Source organism: Armigeres subalbatus, chromosome 1 (genome assembly GCF_024139115.2).
Source record: "Armigeres subalbatus isolate Guangzhou_Male chromosome 1, GZ_Asu_2, whole genome shotgun sequence".
Taxonomy (NCBI): Eukaryota; Metazoa; Arthropoda; class Insecta; order Diptera; family Culicidae; genus Armigeres; species Armigeres subalbatus.
In genome coordinates this window covers 9708719-9727959 of record NC_085139.1, presented here as the reverse complement: position 1 = coordinate 9727959, position 19241 = coordinate 9708719, and the positions used below count along the sequence as shown (strand labels likewise).

Here is a 19241-nt window from a genome sequence, read left to right as displayed (position 1 = left end):
TGTACCTCGCACCAGGTCCCAACCTAACTGCACCGTTTTCCAAGAAAACGGAGCAGCCAGGTATGTGCATGCTCTGATGACGGAGAGCGGGCCCATCAGGAGAGAGGCGAACTTGAAACCACCGCCCGTCGCGTCGCCGTCATCATCGTAGTAGCACGCCATGACGAGAACAAAAAATCACTTTTCATTCATTTCTGTAAAAACTTTTTCATTCTTAAACTTGGAATTGCGCGAGCGGGAGAGTCACGGCTAAGGTGAGAGCGAAGCAACGTTGGTTGAGATGAGAGTGTGTTGGATACCTCCCAAGCAGCGGAGGTACCCGCCGTAGCTATGCGACGACTTGAGGACTTCAGTTCCTAGCAGTTCGTCTTCGAAGGTAGATTGTTGTTTGTGAACGCGAGCGTGGAAAGTGCGATCGCACGTCGACTGCGACAAGAAGATTCGTGTGGATTCTTGATCTTGAGCACGCTGGATTCTGCACTGCGCGCGCGAGAGAGTTATTAATCGGAAGCAGGAAGAGAAGCGGTGTGGTGTTACAAACCGGCACTGCACTGGGGGGAAGGTGGTACCGGCTCGCCGTTTTTCGGTAGTGAAGTGTGCGGCTTTCGTTCATTCATCGATTCGCCAGTGCGAGGAGTAGTCGTCACGGACGCCCGCTCGCAGTTCATTCATTAACCGGATCGTTTGACTTTTTGACCCAAGGCCCATCATCATCATCAACGCCTACTGCTTTTTTATCGCGATTTTCAAACAGTGGTGAAGACTTTTGCGCCCGTCGGACTGCGATTTAGAATGTAAGCTGGATATCTCAGCGGTGCTGCGTGGAATGCTCTAATCGTGATCTTGATCGCGTGCGCTTAAGTCGCGCGAAGTTGTGCAAGCATTGCGGAGGCCGTCACTTGCCGCGAGCGCACTCTGTCAGGTTATTAATTAGCCTAACGGATAAGATAAGCGATTGTTTTGCATCCAAAAGATTGCCATCTATCTTAATTAACGCCAAGCGAAAGGGGGGTGCTCTCTGCCACTGGACGTTGCATGGCGATCGCCCGATGATCAATGCAGAGAAACGATAAAAACAAACAAATCAAGTGAACGGACATTCGAGAGCTGGCATCGGCTCATCATCATCAACATCATAGGGTTGTGCGGGGAAGAAATGTATCGCCTAATGAGATTTACTTAATTTATGTATTAAGAGAGCTGGTTGTTAGAGTCAGTCATAAATATTTCCTCAATTGGCTCGGGGAGAAGCAAGAGCACAGAAGTTGGCTTTGAAGACGCGCGCGGTTTATTGAAGTGTATTCGGTGGCTAATTATTCGTTTGCGCACCCGTTTCTGTTCAAAAACTAGTGGAAACATTAATTTCCCAAGTCCCGGGAGGGACCCGAGAAAGAGTTAGTGAAGTGAACGCCGCAATAAAAATTGTGTAAAAAGTCGTAAAAAAAACCTCGAAAAGCCTAAACAAAAGCTCCGGTAACGAGCAACCGCTGCCGTTCATCGGAAGAAGCAGATAAAAACCCGTCATCATCATCATCATCGTCGCCTTGGCCGTCACCGTCTTCGTCGTCGACATTCGTCATCATGGGGACCGTTGCCGGTGGGATCCGTCAAAGGTCGCTTCTGTATCTGCTACTGGCGCTGCTGCTGATAACAATCGAACAATGTGAGTACAACATACTTTCCCGACTTCTCTGACCTACAGATCCGATTCTGTCAACCGAAAAACAAATTGTCCACTTCCTGCGGCAACTTGAGTGAGACCCTTGAGGCCTGATGTGCCGCGACGACGATTTCTCTTTCTCTCAGTTTCCAAATCATTGCATGCGTGCAGATGAAATTGCGTGAATCACGAAGTCATCTTTGCGGAGTAATTGGCAATGGAAAAGAAAAACAATACGTAAATCAATCAACTGAAACAGTAGACGCATTTTGGTTACATAGGTTACTGCAACTCATATGTGACCAGATTTAGTCACAATCAAGTTTTTTCGTTTTGTTGATTGCTGACAGCGATGTTAAATGGAGAAAATTTATTCAGTGCAACCTCAACCTACTTTACATAGGCTCATAATTTTGAATGAATCATCGTTCTAATTTTCTTCACTGCATTTCTCAATTGAAGAATTATCACCTCTATCGACTGGTTTCTAAGCAGTAGAGCGAGATGTATGACTATAGTTAGATATTCCGGGTCCAGAGTGCAACACTTTGCAATACCTTATCGGGATATGAGCTCAGTCACCTGCGGCTTGGTGGCATTCAAAGTGGCTTATTTGGCTTTGGATTTAAAAAATACCGCATGTCAACGAATTCGCACATATTCAATGATGAATAAATAATTGGCCATTGTCTCAATACACAAATTTATATTGATCGATTTGTTATCAGCTCGATGGCACGCAGATTATGCGTACCAAATGAGTATCTTCAAATAAAATAGGCTTGGAATAATTACACTGGAATATGGTCTGGTCATACATTTGAATACAGTGAACTTTCCTTATTCGAATTTCTTTAACTCCTGACTACCTCGATAGGGGTTTTTAATAATACCTAACTGTCTTTATTCTACTGTTTTACTCGTCATCATCCCTTACCTGAATTTCCATATCAATTTTACACATATTTATCGATTTATGTTTTAGTTTTAGAAAACTTTACAAGCAAACTTTTTGAATACCAACCAGTAAGAAATCCCCTATCCTCAAGTACGTAACACCAATTTAGGTATCACGCCATAACTTGGTGTTAATGGCTACTCAACTCACTCATTATTCCCAATAAGAAGCAATTGGTATAGCAATAAGGCAAACCAACATAAATTCGTCTCTTTCCTATTCTCCAATGACTGTATTTTAAGTGCGCTTTATTTTCGTTTACAAGAGCGAGTGTCACTCCCTGCTTTATTTTTAAAAAAAGTGAAGTGGGGAAAGTGCAAAAGAATGACAAATGATTGTTAAAATTAGGCCAACCATTTTTTTTTATTAATTATGTATTTTCCTCTTTGAGATTTTAATTAAAGGGCAAAACGTAAAATATGATAGAGACCCACTTGACCAACCCAAAAATTACAAGCCGTTCAAATATGTTTGTCGTAAAGTGATACAAGTGCGATACAATTGCATCTTATTAGTCGGCACTTATGAATTTTAATATGTAGCTAAACATGCTTAGAAGTTTGCCGAAATCTATTAACTTGAGGACAAGTTATTAGGACAACTTCACAATGTGCCCAATTTGTGCAATAATTTGAATAATTTCATCTGTAGGATTTGTGATTCAAAAGCGTTTAGTTTGATACGTCACAAATTGGATTTCTAAATCAGTCGAAATTTGTACACTACCCTCCTGAGGGATTTCCGAATATAGGAAAAAAATGTTTAAAACTATCGAAAATTTATCTATTGAACTTTCACAATCGTGAGGATTGATGCGCCGAAAGGTGGGCTTCGAATGTAATCAAAATTTTGTCCACTTCCCAAAGATAGCCAGGTTCTCAGCAAGGTGTGTGTGTGTTTGGTAAATGTGTCCAAAAACTTTCAAAATTCCATCTGTTGGGCTTTTTTAATACCATGAATTTTGTTGTGTCGCAAGATGAGTTTCGGCACGTTTCGGAGCTATTTGAATCTTATCCACTTCCTTGAGAGAACCTGACTCCCAAAAACACTTCCGGACTTGGCCAATGAAGAAAGCTGTCTGTAATAAAGCCAGCCCTAGCCCGGGAGTTAGAAGGTGCTATGTCTACTGCAGCTCCAGCGACCCATTTCAGACTGCCTAATAACCCACGTCCAGTCCGAGGTCACTTTCACTTCCAATTAGCCTCGCCTGTTTATGCTACCATTTGAAATGGGAAAAGGATCCATAGACAAACTTTCGGATTTTGAAATCCAACGCGCATTTAGTTTGGGAATCATATAAAAAACATATTGATACAATCTCACCAAATTAATCCAATTTCGATTAAATGAACTGAGGAAGCAAAAATCACTTCTAGTGTCCACGAACAATTCACTTCACTCTTCCAGAGCTATTCTGAGCAATTCGTTATTCATCCATGTATTTCTGATATTATCATACAGTCACACATATTTCACCAAAGACTTCCCTGTATACAAACTGTTGAACTTTAAACTTTTAATAGATCACTTAAACTTGTTTCTTAAACTAGGTTTTTCCTACATATGCAAAATATCAACATCAACCGAATCTATTTCTTGCGGGAACGAACAAAAATGTAACAGCAAACTCAAATGCAACCATCCGCACGCATGGCTTGCTGCGATCCCTTCCGGACTTTGCCAATGTGTCCGGAAAATACAAAAAATGCGTCTTTTAGGCCCGCCTTTCAATCCACTTGTTCCAAAATAGACTTCTGATGCCAGATATTGATAAATTGAGCACATTTACGTTAACCGCACCTGATCCTGGAACCTTTACCCATTCTCACTAAATCCGACCGGATGTGCACCACGATCAAATCAATGAATGTGGTGGCGATTCTTATAGGAAAATTTCATTGAAATCGAACGAAAAATGCCCACACCCCGTTTATTTCGATATCAATTTTAAGCACTGACCGAAACGCGGTAAAGAGGAAAGATTGTTTATATTCGTTCCGTAATCGACCTGGTAGCCACGTTTATCGCTCTGAAGCCAAAGCAATAAATATTAAGCTATGATGACATTCCCGTTCTTATTAATTTTTCTATCGGACTTCATAACATTGCTACTCAAATAACATTTATCAACTTTTATAATACATCCGCGATTTCGCAAGCAAGCCGTCAAATTGATGCATTTGATGCATTCGATACATAGATGATAAGCTCCATGGAAAGTTCTGTACTCGGAATGAATCATACGCAGGGCTGACAATAGTTATTCTCGTCGTATGAAGAAAGCGCAAAAAAATATAGTCTTCGTCATAACATTGCACGACGCAACGCCTAGATTCGGTGTCTTTGCGCCACATGCATACCACGAAGATGCAGCGTGCAGTCGTGCAGCGAAAAGTTATGACGATTTCCGTCGTCACTTCTTCACATAGGGTTACTGCTCCTGGACTTCATCTCATAGCTCCGATATTGGTCTCACGAAAAACAAAGCAATGGAAAGGTATTTGGTTTGTTTATTATTTTTGTGATTTTTTTCAGCAGTGAGCACGCATGTTAGCAAAAAAAAGCGACGAGATTGGTGCCGTCTTTCTTTATTTCGCGATGAGATGAATATATGTTCAGTGAGATGGAAAATGGAACAGTTCCCCTAATTGATTGCTATTACAGACGAACTGGCTAAAACCATAATGGCGTCTAAAATAAACAAATAGAAGGAACTTTGGTAACATAAATGTATCGATAATCGCCTTCATACTTTACTTCAGATCCATTATTGCAAAGGATTGATAAAAATCTCGATTCCAACTGATTTTCATTAAAAACGGGACAACCCAAAATTTGAGTAAAAGATACTACTTCAATAAAATGACGACTGCACTTAAACTAGGAATCTGTTTACCGTAAAATGCACTCAGATACATAGATAAACTTATTTCCAGTCAAAAAATGTAAAAATGTAAATGTATCAAAAAATTATGAAAGGCCATTCTTAACTTTCATGAAATCATCATTTTATGGAAGCAGTATCTTTTACTCAAATTTCGAGTTGTCCCGTTTTTAATTAAAATGAGCTGGATTCCACTCAATTTTGAGTAGTTCTTTTTTAGCATGTTCGTTGTTTGATGAAGATTTGGTTGCGCGACGAGAGCTAACGTCGTGCGCGTCATCGACGATGCGTCGAGTAGCAATGAAGATGTCGAGTAGCAATGAAGACACTACAACTCGTCGCTACTATGACATTGTCAGCCCTGATAATACGCTCCATAATCTGACATTTTCTATGTCCTATTCATGGAATAGATTTCAGCTCCTGTAGCCAAAGATTTTCGCATAATACACGGATCGCCCAACTAGCAGGGACAGGGACTAGCCCATTAGAACCAGCAGCGACAGAGTTCTCAGCCGTTTCTTCGTCGAATAGTGGTTGAACAGTTTCATTTCTCGCTGCTCATATTGTCTCATTGTTTGATCAGGCATGCAGGCATGTTTGATCGTTGAGAACGAACCAGAGCAATATGATTTGAATATCAATTGATTATCCAAAATCACACCGAGATCTTAGACTTTCTCCAGAGGCCTCACTACTCTAGTCATACTGAATAGGAGATTCGGGTGAGTTTTTGAAAATGAACAACTGTTGGAGTGAAAAAACTTCGAACTCGCGCTCTTTTTACATTCAATTACTTCACTTTATGACATTTTGAAGAAGTTCAAAATAGCTTTCGAGTTGTTTTTCTCGTAAAAAAGACAGTTGTCAGCATGACAGCATCTTTTTTTCTGTCAAAAGATGCATACGGATACCCACGACCGAACCACTTCTAAATTAGATTACTCTAGTCAACAGTGTTTCACTTCCTTCAAACATTTTCACAAAAGTACGTATTTTCATAGAGATTTGGTTTCTCTACTCTGCAAAGCTGAATTTCGGCTTTTCACTTTGAAAATAAAGTTTGAGTTTTGTAGAATGGGCCTTGTAGAATGCATGTGGGTCAGGGATTGAATCCTAAAGAGAAAGAACAAATCTCTCACTTATCATCTCTGTATACATATATGATATGTAGCATAACGCGAGAGACTTTTTTCGCAAGCTGCCATGATAGAGAACTGATTCGGGATGATATACCCCATGATAAATTTCTTTTAGAAAGCTCCAAATTCGAGGAGCACTGGCTCTAATGATTCATTTCAACTTGTTTTACACAGCTGTGCAGTAACCAACACAAAGGGAGCGAAAACAAAGCGAGAATAACCATTTTTCTGTGGGGGCTGCCTATCCGATTCTGTTTTTCGCATTTGTATACAAGTTTGATAAGTTTGTAATCATGGCTTGTTATGATTCGGAACAGTTTCTGCCTCTCTTTTATCATTGTTCGTTATCTGTTGAGAGTGATTTCTGCAAACCCTGATGTGGGTTGTTAGGTTGTGCAAGGTTTATTATACGAAATTCAAACTGTATTCTATAAGTGAGAAGCCGAAATTCAGCTTCGCAGAGCTTGGAATCCAAATTTCTATGAAAGTACGTACTTTTGTGAAATAAGTTCCGTTATTCACATCGTGTCAAATAAAATCCAACAATTCACATTCCTTCTACAACTTCCATTCTACAAAATTTAAACTTTATTCTCAAAGTGAGGAGCCGAAATTCAGCTTTGCAGAGGAGAGAAACCAAATTTCTTTGAAAATACGTACTTTTGTGAATTAAATTCCGTTTTTCACAACACATTGACGTGCCAGATTAAACTCAACAACTCACATGCCTTCTACAAGGCCTATTCTACAAAATTCAAACTTAATTCTCAAAGTGAGGAGCCGAAATTCAGCTTTGCAGAGGAAAGAAACCAAATTTCTATGAAATACGTACTTTTGTGAATTAAATTCCGTTTATCACAACAAATGAATGTGCCAGTTGAAACCAGACAACTCCAATGTATTCTACAAGGCCTATTCTACAAAATTCAAACTTTATTTTCAAAGTGTCAATCAATTATCCAAAATCACACTGAGGTCTTCGACCTTCTCCAGAGGCTTCTCTACTCTAATCGCTCTGAATAGAAGATTCGGGTGAGCTTTTAAAATGATCAACTTTTGGAGTAAAGAAAACTTCGAACTCGCGCTTCTTTTAATTCAATCACTTCACTTTATGACATTTTGAAAGAATTTTATTATAATCTTTATTAACGATAAAGGGTACAGTGGACCCCTAACCAATAGTGGACCCTCAAACCATTTTTGCATTATTACAGCACAACGAAGACATTTTGCTATGGAATTCCATCGGGAGAACCTACCCTACAGTCCTATGATTTGATTACATGCATTGGAAATGCTATGGAAAGTAAAATTAGATGATTTTTTTACAATTTTACAACTATTAAAAATAAACACGAGAATGTTCATTATAAGAATTTTGGAAGGGGGTCTATAATTGGGATGAAGAACGTCCTGAACCGGAACATAAAAATCAAATAAAGTTACAACTATAGGGAAGCAATTTCCTATTGTGGACCCCCAGGGGGTCTACTATAGGGCGAATTCAGTCAGACTTTAAAATGTTAATTTCAACAAATACCATCGTGTATTTGAGTGTTTTATAGATGTATCATGAAGAGAAGATGCAGAACTTGGTATTAGATATCAAGCAGAATTAATATGTTGAAAATGTCTACTCCTTATGACTGGAAAAGCAAAATCCCGCTACTAGGAGGTCCACTATTGGGCATTTTACCCTATTCGGCCCTTGGCCGGTTCATCTCGTAGGATTTTGAAATAAGTTCAAAATAGCTTTCGAGCTGCTATCAGAATAACACAAACAGTTTTTTTTTCCAAAAGATGCGACCACTTCCTTTTATTCGTGACTCTCTGATGTTAAATGAGTTTGGGTTTCATTACTACTTCCATTCTCACAATCGCTAGAACTTGAAACGGTATTCCTCCAATACAGTTTTCATCTGTTCTATCCTTTATCCACTTGATGATTTCTTACTCAAGCTATACTGGCTGAGCAAATTACCTGCTTCAGAACGGCGCTCCAGGAGTTAACATTTTTGAATGATTATTGCAAAAGACATTCAAAGTGAAACTCACCAAAACGAAACAATTTCATCGGAAAAACATTCGGTAGTATTATATGTTTACGTATGAGTTGATTAATCATTCTCCTAAGCAAAGAAATTTGATTCGGCGAATTCAATGAATTCAAACACGTAGAAATCATGCAATGATGTAAATCGTGAGAAGAACCACGAACGATTCTTGATTTGAATCGTAGATGAGATTTGAGAATCTGAGTTTTTTCCAACATTGGTACTGTTGGCGACATTCGATCACTAGCGGTAGCATGTGTGATATCCAGCATTTCGCGCGTTGTAATGGTTGCCGTTTTTTGACACTTGGCTGCCTAAAAAAGTATCAAAAAACGGCAGCCATAACCGCGCGCGAAATGCTAGACTGGGGAAACCATCGACATAGGGAGAGATATCGAGATATAGAACATCGAGATGTGGAGAGTCGACTGTAGATGAAAATGTATGAAATCCAAACTATTAGCAATCTCAAAACAAACTCGCATTTGCAGCAAAAAAAAAATATCAAGAAAGTTTCGATGAATCCCTTGTTAATGGTTTGGAGAAAACATTTGTTATGTTAAAAACTTTTAATTACATCTTTATATAAAGCAAGCGAACCTGCCCGATCCCGCTCGGGTTTTATTTATGTTCGATCTGTCAATCATTTAGTCGCACTCTAGATCGATTTCAGTTCGAGCTCGATGGTTTGCTTCAGACCTAATGAAACCGTTGCATTTTGACAATTTCCCAACTATCCCCGTCAAATCAACACAGCTGATCCCAAGACGAATCGATCAGTGGGGGAAATCTTGAAAATAGGTCCATCCGCTCGAAAGTTAAAATGCGTCATAGGAAAATCTTTTTTTATATATTGCCTGGACCTGCCCAATATCGCTCGTGGTTTTATTTTATCTAATTGTCAGTCATTTGTTTCATTGTAGCGTCGTACTCTGGATCGATTTAAATTCGAGCTGATGGAAGTCTTCAGAACCTTTAAATTCGTTGTATTTTGACCTGAGTTTCAACTTTTCGTTTCAATGACACCAAGCGTTTTTCGGGCCAAGGGAAAATCTGTTTTCGTTGTTTATGTTGGGGATCATCTTTCACCCATCAATCTTTTCTCTAGAATCAGCCTTGAAAGATAAACGAAAATCTTGCTTATTAGATGAAAATCCTTTTTCGTTTCATCACTTTTACCGCTCATTCACTTTTCCCGAGAATTATCGCAGAACAATTATAAAATTGTATGGCCGCGCCGGGATTCGAACCCAAAATAGTAACAATAATAGCTGTGGGGATGTGCTTACTCTAGCCACACCACCACGCTATCTGTATGAAAATGATAAGTTATTTGTTCCACATAAGCTACTACCATTTGCATTTATGATGCCACGAAAAGACTCGAATATGAAAGAAAAGAGCAAACCACCGTTTGGCGGCAATCGAAGTGAGCGAAAAATGGTTATCACTCTCCAGGCAGTTCTTTCCAGAAAAGTGATTTCTCCCCGAAAATTTTCGTGATGGAGCATCCTGTGCTTCTGAAATTGAGTGAGCATTACGAACCCTGATTTTGACAACTTTCGCTTCCAATGCACCAACTTATTGCATATGTAAACATTAGAGTGGTCAGTTTTTCAAATCAATGGTTTTTCGAAACCTTCGGGGTCCCAACTAACTGTGCAGAATTTGGGACCGATTAGTTGCTTCCTCGCTTTCCGCATCGCGTTAGAAGTTTGTATGGGAATAAGTATGGGAAACGTACATTTTTGCATTTTTACTCCTAGTGGTTTCAGTTCATCGTAAACCAGGTGGCACATTGCGGTAATTTATAACCCAAACAATGCCGAAGAACTTCGCTGAAGACGTTGCTGGAATGTCCACAAAAAAAGTTATAACGCTTCGAAGCTTGGCTGCTTCAACCATGTGCAAAAAATCTTTTATTCTGCCAGCACTGCCGAACTACGTGGAACAATAGTTTAACAAGGTTTTTCAGCAATTGTATGTAAGGAAGATGAGCCAAACGGAACGAAAATGCAAATTTCCCGGGAATTGCGATAGAAATTCCTTTGCTCTGACGCAGTTCGAGACAATTACTATGCAAAATATGCCATTTGCGATAGCCACACTGCTGCAAGCAACCACAATGCGGAAAATATTTTACCAGTCGTTATCCAATACTTTAAATGGAAATGCGGCAAAGTAAGGACCAAATTGATGAAGAACTGTGATAAACCTGGTATCTGCTGGAAGGGTATACCAATTGTATGTAAAATCTGTATTCGAAAACAGTAAAGCATACAAAGATGGTTCCAAAGAAAGGGAGGATGGGCCGTTTTACCGAATATACCATTTGGCCGAACAGATCATTGATAATTAATTGCATATTATTTGGCAACTCGGCCGTGCTGGGGGGCATGGAGTGCGATCCTCTCGTTTAATAAACAATGTGCACTCGCTTGACTGTGGATATACAACAGTAAAGCACATGTGGAGATTGGACAAATCAAGCATCCGAAAGATATTCAATTTGCAAAAAAGAGAGCTAACCGCGGTGGAGGTTGGTACTCGGATTCTGATGGCTTTTCCGCAAACGAGACCTTTAAGTGGTCTTGTTGCCTATTTAGAGAGTAGGAGGTTGAGGGTTCGAGTCCCTCCAAGACACGTGGATTCTTTTTCGCAAATTTCATATCAATTTGTCCATTTCGAAACATATGCTGTGTATATGCACAGCCAAGATATTTAACAAAAGATCATTGATGATGATGATGATGATACTATCATCTAATGTGGCCGAACAGATCATTAGGCCGAAAATCATTTGGCCAAATAGGTCATTCAACCGAATAGGACATTTGACCAAATAAGACCCTTGGCCAAATAAGACCTTTGGCCAAATAGGACCCTTGGCCAAACAGGACATTTGGACGAATAGGACATTTGGTCGAAAGGTCATTTGGCCGAATGGGACATTTGGTCAAAAAGAACATTAGGCCGAACAGGACATTTGGCCGAACAAGACATTTGTCGAATAGGTCATGGTAGTGAGAAATGAGGTGTGAAATGTGAGATGTCTCACTTCTGATTCTTTATTTCTCACTTCTCACTGTAAAATGTGAGTTGTAGTGCGAAGTGAGAAGTGAGACGTCTCACTACTCACCTTTCACAGTGAGACGTCCTATTCGGCAAAATGTATTGTTCGGCCAAATGTCCTATTCATCCAAATGTCTTATTCGGTCAAATATCCTTTTCGGCCAAATGTCCTATTCGGCCAAATGTCCTACTCGGCCAATAGCCTTTCGACCAAATGACCTATTCGGCCGGATGATCCGTTTGGCCAAATGACCTATGTGGCCGGATGGGTTTCGGCCTAATGGTTTGTTCGGTCTAGTGGCTTTCGGCCGAATGGGTTTCAGCCAAACGACCCTTGCCCCCGCGGATAAGAGGCAGTCGTCCCGGCAAATTTTCCCGGTTTTGGTACCTGTCGGAATGCTAAAGCAAGAATGTTTCTGTAAATGCGTCCACTTTTTTCAAAAAAAAATTCTGAGGTAAGGTCCACCTTGTTGTGGCAACGTTAAACTCCTGCCTCAAAAACTAATCTTATGCGCTTTGGTGTAAGTCTAATATCGTCCTTCATTACGACAACTCGATAACCATAGACTGTTAAGTCCAACAAATATGAGAAGTGCATTGCACTTTTTGTTCATTTCAGTCAAAATTTTAAACCCACTTAATTTCATTTGGAGAAAAGTGAGAAGCAGGCAACCAGTTTTTCGGTGGTATTTTATATTATTCTTTCGATTTATCCCCTTTATCGACTGAACGTTTCTCAAGTGCTCATGATGATTATTGAGAAAGTTAAAGTTTCAAAACCACGTGGATGAAAACGAAAACGAAAGCTAGAAAAAATAAAACACAATGTCGTGATTCACCTTAAACATCGCGTGTGCTGCTGCTGCATCACATCCCGAGAAGGCCTTGAGCTGTTCCATCATCCAAATCCAATAAGCAACTTTACGTCACCCCACGATTCGTCACACGTTGCATTTTTTTTTCTTTTCGCCCAAATATAAATGATTTCGATTTCAAATCCAAATGATGCGGCAATCGCCGGGCCGATTCTCTCCGCTCTTTATGTCCATTTTTATCGATGAAGTAACGACACGAAAATCACTGTTTAGTAGAGGATAGGAGCCAATTACGGCAAATCTTTTTACGGTGTAGAAAAATCATTTCAATAAAATCGCGAACCAATGATACGATATTGTTTTCGCTTCTCGACTGTCATCGTTTGGTTACGGATTTTTGAACAGTAATGCCCCCCGAGGTGTGTTCGTCGCACTGGAACAGAAATAAGGCTGAACCACAGATTGTCAGACGGCTCAAGTATTATTGAAACCGTGAATAATTAAGTGGTCCCTAGGAAGCGACAATACACAATCGGAAAAAGGCGGATGTAAACGTTGGACATCCGCTTGTCTGTGCCCAAAACTACCAAAGGGGGGCAATCATCAGGCAATTCGCACACAAAACTATTGAAGAAGCTTATTTTCCACGCGCCGACCGACCTGTCGTCGTCGTCATCGGCAAAAGTGAACGTGCGACTCTCACTCCAGTTGATTGCACTGCGCCGAATACTTGCGGCAGTTATAATTAACGGGCTCATTGTTTTCGGCGGGGTATGGGAGTCTGCTTTTTTGTGGAATTTTATAACTATGCCACAATAGTGGATTTATGAGTTGAAGAATGGCATTCGCGCGACGAGCAAATGTTGGTGCTTTTGATGACGCTTTGTTGACGTTTCGAGATGTGATTATTGAGGGGTTTACTATGGCCCGAATTTAGCTCATTATCTGCTAAGATGTAACAGAGATTGAGGCAGGAAAACGAATAAATTTTCCTAAAATCACGGCTGCGTAATTAACGTTTGGGGAATTTCACCTGATGCTGGTTCACCCAATCAAATTCCAACGGTTGTTCATCATTCGATTCGTCACTACTGCCATTGCTATTTCCATATCCTCAATGACCGGCACGGAAAGCCCAACACGCTTACCTTAGCGGCGGAACACTAAATTGTCTTCTGGTTAGTCATAATTGATGTGTATAACCGCGTGCTGAACGCGACGTAGTACTATGTCTTATTCATAGCGCCTCTTAATCAATTAGCCATTCCGGTCAATATTTACACTTCCCAGGCCAGTTGGGCCTTGTCTACGTCTATGAACTGCTGCGCCATTGAGTGCTGAATGCTGATACTCTGCTGCTCACCAGCTATCTTGGATCGAACGCACGCCGACCAGCCACTCGCCTACTGCGTTTTCTCCCTATTCAAGCGGCTCTAACTCAATCACGCCACGTGCTCTTGCATATTGCCGCTCGTTTGTGCATCCACATCAGAGGAGCGACATCCAATTTTTTTACTATGGATTTTGACAGGTTTGCCTGTTCGTTCTTTTTTGGGGGATAAATTTATCCCCCAGTGTCAAATTACCCCAATACTGATTTAATTTGCAATAGTATGTGCGTGAATTTTGAATGTTTACGTTTTTACAGGAGAATATGATGCAAAACGCCCATACCACTCAATAATGCAACATGATACAATCATGAGAAAATAGAGAAAATTTTAACGAATTATTAATTAAAACAATTTTACACTCGATTCCATGCTTCAAACGTAAGAATGTTCAACTTATTTGCTCAATTATTTAGAATGCTAGTTGCACAAGGTACTGTCTATGCCTTTGTTCGTTTTATATCATTTTCACCCTCGCAATTGTTTATGTTGCATTCGCAGTGCACTCTTATTGGTGATTCAGAAAAGATGTGACAAAGATGGCGTAGCTTGTCATCCCCGTGATCCACATCGACTGAGCAAGTGAGTGGTAATCTAATTATTTGTAGAAATAATGTTTTAACATAAATTTTGCGCCCTAATTACCGCCGGTCGCTTCGGAATGTGCCCATCCAAGCGAGCTCGTTTTGCTAATTAGATTGGCGCCGTTACTGAGATGGCATTTACTTCAGCTTCACTCACTGACTCGCTTGCTTTATACCTTTCCAGTGCCGAAATATGAAGACAGCCGGAGCGCTTTCGCATCGGGAACTGAAAATGGCATTAATTTCGTTGCCCCCTCAAAAGTGCACCAGTTGTCTTCGCTTGATAAAGGTGTTCCTCCTTTTCGCGAGGAATGCAATTAAGGCGACAGACGGCTGTTCGCCGCCTACTCGGTTCGATATTCCCACGCGCGCTTCGCTGGCTGCGATTGCGACCGAGCGCAGCGTGCGAGGACAGCCACAAAATGTCCTTTCTTTTGCGCGAAAGCTCGTTAACAAAAAAATAATAATAAATGACAGACGCACTCCTGGAGCAGCTCCGACCTGGTCCCGAATAAAACGACTTCCAACGCTGATAAGTCCCAGTCGTTGCAGTTCGAATCCAAAGCGTTGCAAATAAAAAGAAAGAAAAAAAACTGTCGAGGAATGTGCAGTCCGCCACCGCAAAATACGCCACCAATGAACGTCTGCTGTCTGATGCTGCAATCTGGCGGTCTTTGGGGCTGGGTACCGATCCCTGGCCCCATCGAGATCGAGCAAAACGGAAAATTGAACCCACGAGAGCTGAGCGGAGGAGCGCAACTCTAACATGACACTTTTCTCAATTGCAATCTCATTTATCACACGCCATACCGCGCGGCACAGTAGTTCGGTGTGGACGAAATGTGCGGTCATAATTCGATATCCACAGATGGAAGTTAATCAATTTCGTTCTAAAGCTAAACACAATCCAAATAACTCGAATGAGTGGAAAAAATCAGTTGAACTCCTAAACAGTATCTAATTAAACGCCTGAATTATTTTTGTGCGATTTTGAGAAATAACTACGCCCAGCTCTTGCATTCCAATGCACGGAAATGGCAGTAAAATGCAACTGAATGCAACTCTGCTCATATTTCTGTATGGAACAAATTTGCATACCAGATTCATCCATTATTCCAATTGGGGATATTGATCTCCCCTGTCAATTCGTTTTATATTTTCCTAATCGATACCTTTATTTATTTAAAGCCAACTTGCTTTCTTCTCCACATTTGTCAAAATCTTTAACTTCAAATCAAAAATGAACAAAAGTTATACATTTCAATTTTGGATTGAATTTGGGCTGATTTCTATTCAAATCTCTGACCCGATTCGTACTTCAGTTTTTGTTTTTAATTTCCAAAATTACTAGAGACGTCAAATTCATTGATTCTGCGGGAAAGTTGATTCCAAAAATAAGTTAAATAGGGCAAAACGGTTTTTAATAATTCGGAAAACACTTTTTAATAATTCGGAAAAAAATAATAAAAAAAAACTTATCTCGAAAATTATTAAAACTCAACCAAATTCGCATAAAACTAAAAGTTTCTGTCTATTCTGATAAACTATTACTTCTAATGGCTTCATTCTAACCATCATCTTCTAGTTAGCTCGCGTGAACGCTGACCAATAGTACCTAGTCTCAAAATCGTGGAAAACAGCATTGTTTACAACTAGGTGTTAAGCCTCAAAAAAGCCGTCACTATTAACATCCGGCGATTATAGAACACCGCGCCGTGGTTTGTTTATTAAGGCTCAAACATTTTCTAAAAACTTTACGGAGCCGAATGCTATAGTTACAAAAATATCATTTATAGTTCAGACGAGAGCTTTTTCGCCGAGGAACATGTTCGCTAGATCCTGTTGAAGCAAATTGGACTCGACATTAGCCTGCCCTCTAGCTACCGTGTCATCTTTTTTCATCACGACTTTGAAATCATCCACCAGCCGTTAGGAACGTCCATCTAACCCAGTGAAAACATGATCAAACCTATGTTTGCAGGAGACCTCTCATGAATAATGCATTTTAACTTTTCGTATTTGTTAACCACCAATAACAAATCATCATCAGCAATTTCCGGTGGGAGATCGAAATTTCAAACGTGGCGAATACTCTGTCCAGCAACCATAATGCACACTTTCACTGTTTTTCCATTGGCATAATTAAAATTTCTAGGCTTTGCATTCTTCCGTGGTAATTCAATCATTGCTTCTCCCGATTTGTATTTGATACAATCACTCCTGTTTTTCGAAGTTTTGTAGACGAGTTATCACATTCAAGTCCTTTAGTGAACTCAGCCATCTCACTTTTTTACAGAACATTAAATAATTAAACTTTCCTTCCGAAAGAAGCTGCGGATACACATTTCTTTTGAAATAATTTTAGCGGACGGACATTATTCTTAACAGTTTGCTGCTGGCTTTGAACTTCAAAAACTGGTACTGAATCTATAAATAGAAGAAGTCAGAAGTACTACACACTTAAAATAAATCGTCGAATTCGGTAAAATTTTACCGAAATCTCAACAGCAGAACTGTTCGGTAAATAATTTAACTGATTTTCGGTGATTTTGACAGTTGAGCAATGGAAAAAATTACAAAAAATCTGTAAAATAAATTACCGAACAGTTCTGCTGTTGAGATTTCGGTAAAATTTATCGAATACGGTGAAATGAGTTAAGTGTGTAGAGATCCAGGAAATGGTACAGAATCAATACAAATAGCTTTTCTACTAGGCTGAAATTCCTTAAGAGGTTTTGTTACCCGCTTGGAGCCGCCACAAATTTTACTGACTCTATGGATACTGACTCTATATTGGCACGGCAAATGCTGGGTAAAGCGTACCATTGGTACTTCGCGTACCTGAAGGAATAAAATAGACCCCATCTCGCGGTCCTTAGCCTCTTACCCAGCAACTCCTATCCCTACCTCCCCGCGGTGCTGGCCGGGATACGAGCAACCTTAGGGAAGATCGGGTAACCAACCCCGGTGAGAACTATGGTCGTATGCTGACAGGGAAGGGGGGGGTTCGCTCCTCTCCGGAGGTGCAAATCTTATTGAGCGTCTGTTCTCCATGTCAGGATCGGCTTACAACAGCGACTGTGCTCCATGTTAGGGACGGGTGATCTTCGTCTGAGTGCCAGCGCGGGACTCTAAAGTGAAACTGTGCACCATGGTCCACCGGAAATAAGGAGGAATGGTCCTCCGGAAATTTAGGGGTTTGGTGTCAGGCCCTGCAAGCCAGCCTTTAAAAATCATAAGCAACGAACAATCAACAAGAGAGTACGGACCGGAACCATCGGCGAAGACCACTGCGACGAAAAGGGACTAGCGATTGGAAACTCGGTTCGTGGAACTGCAAATCTCTCAACTTCATCGGGAGCACACGCATACTCGCCGATGTGCTCAAGGACCGTGGATTCGGCATCGTAGCGCTGCAGGAGGTTTGTTGGAAGGGATCAATGGTGCGAACGTTTAGAGGTAATCATACCATCTACCAGAGCTGCGGAGCTGGAACGAGCTGGAAACAGCTTTCATAGTGATGGGCGACATGCAAAGGCGCGTGATCGGGTGGTGGCCGATCAACGAGAGAATGTGCAGGTTGAGGATCAAAGGCCGGTTCTTCAACTTCAGCATAATCAACGTCCATAGCCCACACTCCGGAAGCACTGATGATGATAAGGACGCATTCTACGCGCAGCTGGAACGTGAGTACGACAGCTGCCCAAGCCACGACGTCAAAATCATCATAGGAGATTTGAACGCTCAGGTTGGCCAAGAGGAGGAGTTTAGACCGACTATTGGAAAGTTCAGCGCTCACCGGCTGACGAACGAAAACGGCCTACGACTAATTGATTTCGCCGCCTCCAAGAATATGGCCATTCGCAGCACCTACTTCCAACACAGCCTCCCGTATCGGTACACCTGGAGATCGCCACTGCAGACAGAATCACAAATCGACCACGTTCTGATTGATGGACGGCACTTCTCCGACATTATCGACGTCAGGACTTATCGTGGCGCTAACATCGACTCTGACCACTATCTGGTGATGGTTAAACTGCGCCCAAAACTATCCGTCATCAACAATGTTCGGTACCGACGACCGCCGCGGTACGACCTAGAGCGACTGAAGCAACCTGATGTCGCCACTGCATACGCGCAACATCTCGAGGCAGCGTTGCCGGAAGAGGGTGAGCTCGATGGGGCCCCTCTTGAGGACTGCTGGAATACAGTCAAAGCAGTCATTAACGACGCAGCGGAGAACAACGTCGGGTATATGGGTCGAAGTCGACGGAACGATTGGTTCGACGAAGAGTGCAGACAGATTCTGGAGGAGAAGGACGCAGCGCGGGCGGTCGCGCTGCAGCAAGGTACCCGGCAGAACGTGGAACGTTATAGACGGAAGCGGAGACAGCAGACCCGCCTTTTTCAGGAGAAGAAACGCCGCCTGGAAGAAGCGGAGTGCGAGGAGATGGAACAGCTGTGCCGTTCTCAAGATACACGCAAGTTCTATCAGAAGCTCAACGCATCCCGCAAAGGCTTCGTGCCGCGAGCCGAAATGTGCCGGGATAAGGATGGGAGCATCTTGACGGACGAACGTGTGGTGATCGAAAGGTGGAAGCAGCACTACGAGGAACATCTGAATGGCGCTGAGAGTACAGGCAATGAAAGTCAAGGCAGCGGAGGAGATGACTACGTC

The 19241-nt window shown here is 41.4% G+C and overlaps 1 protein-coding gene across 1 annotated transcript in view; it reads left to right on the top strand.

The window, feature by feature from the left end:
* The first annotated feature begins 341 nt into the window (after positions 1 to 341).
* LOC134221144 (uncharacterized) overlaps positions 342 to 19241 on the top strand; it is a 108339-nt gene continuing 89439 nt past the window's right edge. The window contains exon 1 of the mRNA XM_062700337.1: positions 342 to 1663. Within this exon, the coding sequence (XP_062556321.1) occupies positions 1582 to 1663 (82 nt within the window). The 5' untranslated portion in view covers positions 342 to 1581. The remainder of the gene's footprint in view (positions 1664 to 19241) is intronic.